The 12,428-nt window shown below is 38.9% G+C and overlaps 1 protein-coding gene across 3 annotated transcripts; it reads right to left on the reverse strand.

Annotated features, from left to right (window-relative positions):
- Positions 1-3,667: 3,667 nt before the first annotated feature.
- LOC113636944 (calcium-binding mitochondrial carrier protein SCaMC-1-like) lies at positions 3,668-11,986 on the reverse strand. Of its 3 annotated transcripts, XR_003439238.2 has the most exons (11): positions 11,782-11,986; positions 10,498-10,624; positions 10,071-10,158; positions 9,312-9,423; positions 8,886-9,044; positions 8,461-8,613; positions 6,179-6,286; positions 5,761-5,928; positions 5,028-5,178; positions 4,814-4,931; positions 4,502-4,642 (listed from the first exon to the last, which is right to left on the reverse strand). XR_003439238.2 is itself a non-coding variant. In XM_027137299.2 (10 exons), exons 1-10 carry the CDS (start codon positions 11,962-11,964, stop codon positions 4,461-4,463), a joined length of 1,428 nt encoding a protein of 475 aa, XP_026993100.1. In that variant the 5' UTR covers positions 11,965-11,986; the 3' UTR covers positions 3,668-4,460. The 3 variants fall into 3 exon arrangements, 2 of the variants coding, with proteins under 2 accessions (XP_026993100.1, XP_026993099.1); XM_027137299.2 differs by lacking the exon at positions 4,814-4,931 and having other exon boundaries at positions 3,668-4,642; positions 10,498-10,621; XM_027137298.2 differs by lacking the exon at positions 4,814-4,931 and having other exon boundaries at positions 3,668-4,642.
- Between the last annotated feature and the right edge of the window lie 442 nt (positions 11,987-12,428).

The following is a 12,428-nucleotide window of genomic DNA, read 5'->3' on the forward strand; positions in this document are numbered from 1 at the left end:
AAAAAAAAAAAAAAACAAGGAATCCAAAGTGATTTATTTTAAAAAAGGAGTGGGGGTAATACAAGCAGCATTGTTATCTTGGACGTCAGGACAAGAAGTGCTGACAATAACAAACTTGTTCTGTCGACATCCCAGCATTTAGGAGGTCCAAAGGCCAGTCAAGGTTGCTCTGTTACCATAGCAACACTACTATGGTAACAGAGCAGGTAATCCCAATTGACTCTCTTTTCCCTGGAGAAGTACACTACACAGAATAAGAAATCATGGCTTTCAGACAATATGTAGTAGACTATATGTCCATGCAGGGAGGCTTTTACCCCTACAACAACTGCATTTTTAATATTTACATGATAAATGAATCGGATAAGCGGTAGAAAATGAGTGTGAGTGAGGGAGTGAGAGTGATAAATGAATATAGTCTTTATTCAAGCATTAGCATCAATTCAAATGCAAAGCCAAACAGTTGTGTCAGCTGTATCCCAAATGACATAATATACATTATGCACATACCGTATGCTACTCTGCTGTATAATGTATGAATTTTAGTAATATTAGTAATATTGTAACTTGAACACAAACCCACAGCCACCAGAGGGAACCCTCTCCCAAATTTTAACCATTTCCGGATTCTACTTCCAGATCAAGGAAATTTAAACCATGCTCATCACTGCCGTATAACATATAACACAGCTGGAAAACCTAATTTAAAATCAATCCAGTCATGTTCACACCAATCGGCCACTGCCTGTTCACAAAGCCCCAAATCCCATGCGGACACACCTGGGTTCCAGCAGAGGAACGCCAAAGCTGGCAACAGCTACAACTGTTACAAATCTGCCACTCATCTATTTAAGGTGAGTCTTCCTGTTTTGAATTTCCAATTTTCATGACACTGTTCATGTTGTTTTAGCCCTAATTGACTCTGGGTTGTGGAGAAACTCCACCTCCCTACTACCACCTGCTTTATTACGTTAAGGATCACTGTGGTTGATAAACAACCCATAGAAGATGGCCTCATCATTCACCAGACTGCACCCATCACACTTAACATCAGGCTGTTCCACAGGGAGGGGATCTCACTTTTTATCACCTGAGCACCGTTAAACTCCATCATCCTAAGTCTTCCTTGGCTCCAGGATCATGACCCAACCATCTACTGGGCTCACAAGGAACTAATTAAATGGTCCCCCAAATGTTTATGCCATTGTTTCCAAGGACCCACTACATCTTCCTTGTTTCACTAGTTCAGTAGAAAATCCTGATCTTGCCCCCTGAGATTCCCAAGGAATATCTGGATCTCAGAGAGGGTTTCAGAAAAGAATGTGCATCCAAACTACCACCTCATCATCAGTGGGACTGCAGCATTGATCTCCTTTCAAACACCACTCTGCCCAAGAGCAGGATTTACCCCCTCTCAGCTCCAGAGGCCAAATCAATGGAAGAATATGTCTAGGTATAGGAGCTGTTTCATCACAAAGACATGGAACCTCAGGGAGACTTTACCCATGTGCATTCTTCTCCTAAAAACCCAGCAGAAGCAAACTACGTCTTGGGGAATCGGGAACTCCTCTCCATCAAGGAGGTGCTCAGTGAGTAGAGACACTGGCTGGAAGGGGTACAGCATTCATTTTAAGTTTTGATGGACCACAAGAACCTGTATAAAGAATATATAAAGAATGCCAAATGACTTAGCCCCAAGCAGGCACATTGGGCCTTATACTTTACAAGATTCAACTACTCTGTTTCCTACCAACTAGGGACCAAGAACAGCAAAGCTCCCATCATCATGACCACCATCGTGGCACCCAAACGATGGGACATTATGGAGGAAATCCTCCGAGTACAACAGAATAAGGCACCACCACTGGAATGCCCACCCACGCGGAATTTCCTCCAGGCCTCTCTAAGAATCCAGGTTATGGAATGGGGTTCGCATGTCCGTTAGCACAGGACACCCAGACGTCCAAAGTACCACACAACTCCTGCTTAATGCCTTTTGGTGGCCAACACTGGCCCAGGACATCAGAGCTTACGAGGCCTGCTTCATCTGAGTACAAGTGCACACCCCTTCCCACTTCCATGGGCTTACATCTGGGAGGACTTTGTCACTGATCTGCCCTATTCCCACGGCTTCAGCACCATTTTGGTGGCCGAAGATTGATGATCTGAAGCTTGATCTGAAGGCTAATCCCGTTAAGAAGCACCACGATAGAGACAGCTACAACCCTCTTTAAACACTTGATTGATGCTATGGAGTTCCAGGGTCCAGATAACATCGCAAGTATGGAGAGCATTCTGCAAAAAACTCAGGATAAACATCAGTCTAATGTCTAGCTACCATCCCCAATCCAGTGGGCAAGCCAAGAGAGTAAATCAAGAGCTGTATACAATATCTGGTGGATTGGGAAAGATACGGATCTGAGAAATGCTCTTGGGTTGACGCACATGACATTTGGAACCCAACACTTAGCAGAGAGTTCCATCAGTCGCACTATTTTTTTTTTTTACTAACCAGAAGTATAAGCTGTTACCCGGGCCAACATCAAGTGATGGCAAAGAGCAAATAATTTCACATTGCTAGCTTTAGCAGAATACAATGAATTTTTGAAATGTTAAAAAAGTGTACTAATTTAAAATAATTTTTTTCTCATTCAGTGTCAGCGCACTGCGTAAGCAAAACTGCGAGCCTCGAGATTTCGCACTTACATTTTTTCAGTTTAACAAGTGTATCATCCATATACATGAAGTACTCATCTTCTTTTTAGTGTGAACACAGGAATCACACTATTTACTGGACTGGACAGACAATACTGATGTAATCTACAAGAAAGTGCAGAGCAGACTCTTTCTGCTGAGGAGACTAAGGTCTTTTGGGGTGCAGGGAGAGCTACTGAAGACCTTTTTTGACTCTGTGGTGGCATCGGCCATATTCTATGGTGTGGTATGCTGGTGTACAGTAGCAGTATCTCTACTGCAGAAAGGAAAAGGCTGGACAAGCTGATCAGGAAGGCCAGCTCAGTCCTGGGGATTCTTCTGGACACTGTACAGGAGGTGGGAGAAAGGAGGATACTAGCAAAACTATCATCACTGCTGGAGAACGACTCTCACCCCCTGTATGTAATGGTTTCATCTCTGAGCAGCTCCTTCAGCGACAGACTGTTACATCCTAAGTGTCTGAAGGAGCGATACAGACGCTCTTTTCTCCCTGCTGCTATTAGACAAAGCTCAAAGCCCCAGTCACCATAATACACACTGTTATTACTGTTTCACTGCAATAATAAACAATAACAATTTTTTTTAAACGTGCAATAACAGAAATTTTGAAAAATGCTCAATATTACCTATGTGCAATATGTCTTCAGTGTAACCACTATTCTTTTTATACATTTTGTTTTTGTATATACTGTATGTTATATTATGTCTTTATTCTTTATATATATTTTGTATCTTCTCTGAACTGTTGTGTTGCCTTGCTAATAAACTAGTGTACTACATGAATAGCCAACTAGAAAAACATACTGTAATTTCAAGTGTGAAAATAAAATGAAATCAAGTTCTTTGGTGATACAAGTGTACTTATTACTTGTGTACAGCTTGCTAATTAGGCAGCTTGCTAAGAACTAAAGCCCTATGTGAACACAGCAAATCAAATATAATTATTTTTCAGTATGTTCTGTTTTATTGCATCATTCATTTTATTTGCCATTTTGAAAAGGAAATTACATCAGATTGCAATCCCTCAGACAATTTTCACAATAATAATAATAAATAAAGCAGGGACACTTATGACGAACGATGGAAATTCCTCCTATCGTTTGGAGATTGGGAAAGCAAGTAAGTAAGTGCACAGATTTTGGATTATTAATATGGTTAAAATGCCGGTTGTGGTACCTTTCTCCCTGGTGCATTGGTGTTATCCTGTCGGCTATGCACTTGTGTTTTAGGGCCTTCATTATAATACAGTAGATTGTACACTTACATTGTATATTTCTTTCTGATAAAATATAAAAATATAAAAAAACAATGTAATAGAAATAAAACCAACATTCACAGACATCAGGCATTCACATGCATAGACACCATAAAGAAGTCATAGCATGCAAGTCGTAAGGCAAATCGTACTTGTCATATTATTCAGTGCAGTGATCAGACATTCCTATTGCTACAAATTTAAATAACCAAATGAAATACACTTATAAGACTTAATCATGTAGTTAAATCTACAGGATAAGAGTCCGCTTTATTCTTGTGATGAGTTTTAAAAATCAGTGGTGTTTAGAGCAGACAGGACATCCATGAAAGAAACTCTGGACTCACAAGGCATTTTAAACAGCAAAGCTGATCGGGGATCAGATTATAGCTGATTCTCTTAATTAATGTTTTTTCCTAGTGTCCAAGAAGATAAATGGATCTGGAACAGCACTCCTATATGGGGGTTTGGGAACCCAGCCCAGTGACATTCACTTTGAGATACCCAGCGATGATTTTGTGTACTCGTACACTACATAGCTGATGCTGACAGCTGGAATGACCTTCATGAAGTTGGGTAGGATCCCCCGATAGAGACCGAAAATGCCTTCGTTTGCCACAATGCTCTTAATCAGTGAGCGCATAGAAGGCTGCTCCGAGTTTCCAAACGATGCTGAAAGCGCAACATAGAAATGACACCAGCTATTAACACATTCTTATGCAGTGTATTAGACTGAATTGGGTTTACTAAAGCACTTTACAAACAAATGTATTTAGTTCTCTTTGTTTCTCTAAATAAATATGAACACACTCCTACTGTACACGAAGCTTAATTAATACTAACCCTTAAGCCATCATGGACTTTTGTAACTAATGTGCCCCTTTCCTTTATTGCCAACTAACAGCTCTCTAAATGCCTCCTAAAATGCCAGCCATCTCTGTATTCTCTTCAGCTCTCACTCCTGCAGAAAGAGCATAGGGACACATCTGGTGTCCATCAAGCATTCAAGCGGGGCTCTCTGAGCTCTTTGGGGCTTTTTAATTAACACAGTACCTACCTTGTGCCTGCATACGAGTGCGTACCAAAGCCAGAGGGTAACTGGCCAGCTGCCCACATGTGCTGGAGACAGTACCACAGCCCAGCAGGACCAGAACACCGGGGTTTGCTGTGTCTTTTGCATAGTGTGCGAGCCAGGCATTCTTTAGGCTCTAGAAGTGGCAGAATGCAAGAACTGGATTAGAAACTGTAGTATGCAATTTTGGATGCTGCCCAAGTGTTTAATTTGTCTTAATTAATTTATCCAATTTCAGTATTATATCATATAAGCATTAATAAAATAATAATAATAAAAAAGAGCCAGTGGCCCAGCAGCAAATCATGCACTCTCCCGGGTAGTGAGCTAACCCAGCCAATGAAGAGAACTCTTATCTCAGTCTAGGTCTCAAGGTCATCTGGTGTAAAACCTGTAACAAATCAAATATGTGGACTAGATGATCGGCTGTAATGACCCCAAACAGGGAGCAGCTGAAGAATTAAAAAATTCAGATAAAAAAGTGCACATTACATATGACTATCGCAGTGAGTGAGTACCAGGTTAAAGAGTAAAACCTCTTTGTAATCACAGTGCACTGCTGTATATGGATGGATGACTATCCTAATTCATGACAGGTAGATTCAACACTGTGGGGGTAATTAATTGGTTTAATAGGTAGACAGGTATACAATCCCACTGTATTTAAAGTTAATAGGCTCAAAAATGACAATCAGTGTGTGGCTATAGCTGCATGTACCTCATAAACAGCAAGGTCAATGCCAGCGTAAGGAATAATGCCCAGCGTGTTGGGGACGTAACCTTTATAGAAAGCCTTAATGCCCTCTCTTTTCAGAATTGACCTGGCACAGTCGATCATCCCAGAATACTGTCCGGTACTCCTCAGTGTCAGTCTAGTCTTCACTACCTGGTGAAAACATAAAAAAAGGACATATTTCTGTTTATCTACATATGGGATTGTAATTACTGTTTAGAGATTATGGGAACAATGTTGACTTCTTTTATAAATGTCTTACTACTGTAAACTATAGCTGGATTCAATTTTAATGCTCAAGAAAAAAATAAGTTAACTAAGACATTGACATCTTTACATCCTTAGATTTATGCCTGAAAGTGGAAAAAAGTAAAGAAGATCAATAAACATTTTAAAGGCTCACCTCCATAGGGTAAATGGAAGTTTGTGCTGTGGCACCGGCTAAGGAGCCAGCCATGAATCTCTGTGCTGTCTCTATTTTATCACCATCGGATGACAGGTACTTCTTATACTGAAAGGTATAATATGTTTAGATACACAGCATTAAGGAGTGGGGGTCATGATAGTTACATTTAACATAAACTTACACGTCTACATACACCAAAGCTTTTCATTTACAAACATGGTCACTGTTAGAAATATATTATGTTTTTCTATGGTGAAAGACTAAAAGTAATCATGAATTACTCCATTTTTAATTTCTTAGTTTGAAATTCATGGAGGATTTAAGATTGCTTGAAAGAAATAATACAGAAGATGACAAGCTTTTAAAGCTTATTTAATAGGGGTATTTATTTAAAATATGCTGCATAGCACAGCTCGACGTTCTTCAGTTCCGTACAGACAGATTTGGATTCTTCAGAAACTGTTTCGAGGCAGTGGATGCAAAGTGTACAAGGAATAACCACACAGCAAAGCACAGACCAAAAGAACACCATGCAGAAATAGTGAACGAAGGCTACGAATGTAGAGCAGCAAACAACACGCCACAATAACAGGCACATTGAAAGTCTGACACAGTGAAACTTAAGTAAGGTTGCTCATTACTGAAAAGCATCATGTGTCAGGGGCGGGGGGTATTTTGATCAATTCCATGCTAAATACCACGAAAAAAAAAATTCACATCACCTTCTGACCATGACTCAAGGAGAGCTCTTTCCTATTCTCTTCTATTTAAGGACATTTTTTGCTTGTGCCATGGGAGAAGGCTAGACCATTATTGACTGTATCGGTGAACATAATACATGGCTTGTTCTTTGTGTTAGTGTTTGGCAGCTTGGACACTGTGGACACAGTTCATAACTCATAACTTGTATGAAGCTCTTGTGTATGTCATGGCAGGGTGGTGAGTTGTTTGTTCTGCCAGACCTGGGGGGATTTAGACTTGAACACTGCCTAAATTGTTTGGGATCTGAACATAAGCATAGAGAGCTCTGGCATAACTGAAAACATAATGCGTTAGTGATGCAGGAAGCAAGTCTCCTGGGTTCTGGAAATACTGCATCACTTACTGCTGTGCGCAGCAGTTAAGAGAACAGGAGATCAACTGCAGGGCCTTATGCAGTCACTAACCTTAATGACTCACTCAAAAACCATCACACTACTGTGCAAATCAGATGTAATAAGAATGGCCATGGATTCGAAAAAGAGGCGATTCCACTTTTCAGTAGCTGTCGCATACAGGAAATTTCTCCTTCGCTTCACACATATTTCAGCTATGTCACCCACTGCGTTCAAGTGTATGTGAGCTAGAACAACATGTTTTTAGCTTTGCATGTGGATGTGCTAGGATTAAGAGTTAATAAACAAGTGTGACTTAACTCCTTCTCAATCTCTTCAGTGGCAAGTAGCTGGACTCGCATGCAAGACTTCTTGACAGAGGATAGAAACATCTCATATATGGATATAATCATGAAACTGAACGGTCACACATCACACATTTGTATAACTTTGGACATAAGTATTTGCAACTCCAGTATTTAAATTGGGTATGTTGCAGATGCCTAATGAAAGTTGAGTGGCAAAACATGAAATTAAGTATCCACGACAGCATCTGAAACTCCTGAAATGAAATCTATGTTCCTATGAGAAACCTCTAATTGGGTCAGACTCACTAGTACAACCATAACCTGGTGGTGTTTTCCATCGACAACCAATGGTGCAGAAAATCATAAAAATGGTGAAGCTGGGCAAGAAAGCTCTAGACGTGGACAAAAGAACACCTGTTTTAAGAGCTGTCTACCTATTAAACCAATTCAGTCATATAGAAGGAATAGGAATTTTATTTTCAAGACAATGTACAACGTACTCTGTAAAGAGGATCAGAGAACAGGGGCAGACAAAGGCTACGGGTCAGGTTGCTTCACCAGTTGAATTCATTTTCGATTTTGGATGACACTGAAGCACATTTGACACATATTACCATGTGTTAATAGGATATTCTGCCAGAAACAACCATTGTTCTGTCTTTTTACAATGTTGTGGGCCATGAGAAAGTACTGAAAGTAAGAACCGCAATACCAAAGAAACAAAGGAGCAGTAGTCATTATAAAATCCAGTTAAATCTTTTTCCATTTACAGATATTGAATCTCATAATGAACTCTGTAATTATCTGATGAGATTAATTAGGTAGTGTGGGTTAGTGCCATGAAAATACAGGGTCAAAAGACTTTATGACAGCCCACCTGTTCATAGGCCATGAATTTGATAGCGGTCTCAGGGGCAATTTTTAACACATTGAGGCCATTTCCTCTCCACAGAGATATCACTCCTCCTTCAGCAAGCATCCGTTTGAACCCCCCCACCAGACTGATCTGGTTTGACCTGGATGCATGAACCTACAACAAGACAAATCTGTGAAACATCAAAACACAATTCAAAGCAATACTATAGTATCTACTGCACTCGGCAGTGACCCTTCCCTTACAGTGCTCTATTTTTGAACAACTCTGTACACGATGAGAGGTAAATAAAGCAACATTAAAATAAACAGCAGTGCTCATTTTTTATTCAGAACATTCAGGAACTACTAAAAATCTATTGGCATTTGAATTCATATATTAAAACTTCATAAAGTAACATATATATGTGAAAACTGTACTGTTCGTACCTGCATAAAAACCTTTATTCTATCCAAAGGTGCGGTGCCTGTTCGAGAAACTGCCCCTGCTGTTGCCCCAGCAACTAGCTGTCGCCACCAAACACCAGAGATCTTCTCCTCCTTAGTGAACTCATCGGGAACGACAAGATTATCGCCAATGTCCAGCTGCTAACTTGGAGAGGCATAGAGTATAATGCTAATAATTTGATAATCAGCTTATGGGTTGACATTTAGGGAAACGATGGAGACTATTGTGAAACGCCAGCTTCAGCTCATACAGTTAACTTAACAACAACAATCTCTACAGTATAAAAATACATTTTTCACTTACAACTGAACCGTGTCGTTCCTCTGGTCACATTAAAAATTATTTCGCTGTATTTTAGAACTACAACAGCACAAAAAACATTCATTTGAATTGGAACAATATCTGACCGAGGAGTGTTTCCAGTATCTAATAATTTCTTCTAGATCAGTCGCAGGCATGAACATGAAGTGCTCCTTCCACTCATTCCAGTCCACCGTCATAGTGCCGTCAACGTCAATGCTGCAAAACAAAACCGATCCTATAAGTCTCATATTCTCAAATCATAACATTAGAAGTGGCTTGGATCCAGAATATTAGCAACATTTGTATTCATAAAGACTCCATTGTGCGGTTTTAGGATCCAAGACACCTAATTAATCAAAGCTAATGTAATGATAGGCTGTTTCTTTAATGTATTAAGATACGTGACTAACGAAGAGCTAGAAAGTTAGGCACATAGATCATTAACTGATGCTTTGCATCCACTCAAGTTATTGATATACAGATGCTTTGCACCATAAATTAACCTCGATTAATCAGCTTTGTGTGTTGGGAAGGTGTCAATTACACTACCACAACAGTAACTAGTAATCTAAACACACAGAGTTATTTTGTTGTTACAAAGGGTTGTGTGATATGATGATAATACTGATATTGAGATAAAAAAAAAGAACAACAGAAAAAATGCTAATTTCCTCTTGTTGATTAGATGTTAGAATGTAATTTTTTCTCATATATATATATATATATATATATATATATATATATATATATATATATATATATATATATATATATATATATATATAAACAAATTCCTAGACAATATATTCAAATGTATTTATTACAATAGTAGAATACTAAGAGAGATCTAGTGAATATCTAACCTCTGTAGAATTTTCAGTGCTGCTTCTGTGGATATGTCCATTCCCAGTTCAGCCAGAGATTGTTTGATCTCATGGGCATCCAGGCGACCTAATAGCCAATAAAGAGAATTACAGCGGCTCCAAACCCTTCAGTAATGCATTTTAATTAAGAGTTGCAGGGCCTAATGCAATAAAAAGCTCTAAAGCAATAAAAACATGGGCCTAATCTAACTATGACATATCTGTTATAATATTGATTGTAAACATGGATACTGTATAGCTGCATGATATTATATATACATGGTCAGATTTATCTAAATAGGTAATGGGGTGCATTCCATATAATTTGATTTCAACCAGTTCAAGGTGCTGCATTAACACTATATTATGATCACACACCATTTACAAGCTCAGCATGACTGTAAATGAGGAATGACAAGACTATTACCATCATTATTCTTGTCTAAGCTCTTGAATGTAAGCCGCAGTTTCTTCTCATGCTCTTTCAGGTATCTGGTGAACTCAGTGAAGTCAAGCACACCATCCCTGTTCTTGTCCCCGGTGGCCACTATCTTCTGTCAAGACATGTTAATGGTTAAAGCCAAACACTGGTTGAAGGGAAGTTGTCAAGCATGGAACACAGAATCCTGATTGACCTTATATGACACTGGAAAATAGCCATGATTGACTTAACATGGTTCTAAGATGTGTAGGTTGTGTAAGGCATAAAACATAATATCTTGTAGAGACTTGAAAAAAAAAGTTTGATAGTTTCAGGCTGATATTCAAGATTAAGGCCTATAGACTGTTTAGTGTAGATTCCTGACATGCAATGCAGTTTCAGTCACTGGACTGTGAATAATTATGTAAAATACGCACGTTTACGTTCAAGTGCGTTGCTTTTTATCTTTAAAAGACTAATTGTTACATGCACACTAGGGTATAAAACAATGTTTTCATAGCCGTACAAAGTTCTTCAGCCTTTTGAGAGATTAATATATGATTAAGCTTAACGTGCATAACATTTAACCACTTAAAATAAGTATAACAATTATACATAATTACTAAATTATGTACAATTTAGTAATTATGTATAATTACTAAATTCTTTATGAATATAAAAGATTATAATATTTATTTTAATGAACAAAGAACAACTCAAAATATTGATTGACAGTTTTAAGTCCTACTTGAATTGTGTAGGGGTGTTTGTTAGGAGATGAGATCTGACCCACAAATCATACCACAAACATGCTGCCAAAATGATTTCTACTGTATATTCACTGGGCATTTTATGCAAATTTAAAAACTGGACAATTAAACAGGAAAGCAAACGGGGAACACTGGTAGATTCATGCAGCTTGAAACAGATTTGAGAAAAAAAAAAAACAGATTATGATCATTTAGGTTTGGCAAAGCATAAAATCGCGATGCCTTCGCGACTCAAAAGGTGAATTTAAAGGTGAATGGTAGGCGTGCGTATTATTATAAAACATTAATATGTTAGGAAGATACAGTGATGTATACCAAGCATTAGAGTGCATCGCACGTGCATCTTATTTAGGCTACAAGTGCAAAATGGTAACATGGGAGCACGTGCATGTAGAATGGCGCCTAGTACTAGCAGCAAATTGCTTGTCACAGCTCACAGATAGACATCTATGGTCACAGCTAGAATTATACACTAGCTAGGTCTCGGGCGCTAATGCAATCTGGGTGCTTATTTTTCTACCTGGGCTTCTCCAGTACGCAAGGCTATCCCCATCGCTATGAGACCCGACCGAAGCTCCGCCACGTCAACTTTCCCATCTTTATTAGTGTCTAGTTTGTCAAATAGCTCCTCGTAGTTTTTGTTGCTGTTCGCATCCCAGCACCAGCAGTCCTTCATGATAAATCCTCGTAGAAGCGCAAGCATCCCTGCGGTTAGAGGCGGGGCTATGGTTAAACCACGCCCAGTTTGTGTATGTCAGTTTACATGGTACCACGTTGCATGCGTTAAAGGGCAACTCCACTGAATTTCATAGGGGGGGGGGGGGAATCCTTATTATGCTTTCATTTTCGTAAACTTAACAAAACTATATTATTAACAAAACTATACAAGCCAAGCTTATCTAGCCATGCTGATCTAGTGAGAAAACACCCAAATCAGATCTCATTAGCTTTAGATGATAGTTGTTTATGGGTAGATTATAAATAAGAAATTTGAGGAAACTGTGAGTTTAAATCCAAATTATATGAGAAGTTATAAAACAAATACAACTGATGCATTTTATCTTAATATATGATTTGCTCTAGCAGAAGGTTGTGATGCTGCCTCGTACCTTCAGGCTCTCTAGTTTGATCCTCAGCTCAGGAAACTATATGTGCAGAGTTGTGCTT

This window comes from Tachysurus fulvidraco, chromosome 22 (genome assembly GCF_022655615.1).
Source record: "Tachysurus fulvidraco isolate hzauxx_2018 chromosome 22, HZAU_PFXX_2.0, whole genome shotgun sequence".
In the NCBI taxonomy this organism is placed as follows: domain Eukaryota; kingdom Metazoa; phylum Chordata; class Actinopteri; order Siluriformes; family Bagridae; genus Tachysurus; species Tachysurus fulvidraco.

Bases quoted from the DNA above. Each gene is read 5' to 3' on its own strand.
- LOC113636944 (XM_027137298.2), bottom strand. From the start codon at position 11,964: ATGCTTGCGCTTCTACGAGGATTTATCATGAAGGACTGCTGGTGCTGG. The intron at 8,614-8,885 runs GTACGAACAGTA...GTCTTGTTGTAG, and splicing joins GAATAAAGGTTTTTATGCAG to GTTCATGCATCCAGGTCAAA. The intron at 6,287-8,460 runs GTGGGCTGTCAT...TATACCTTTCAG, and splicing joins AATTCATGGCCTATGAACAG to TATAAGAAGTACCTGTCATC.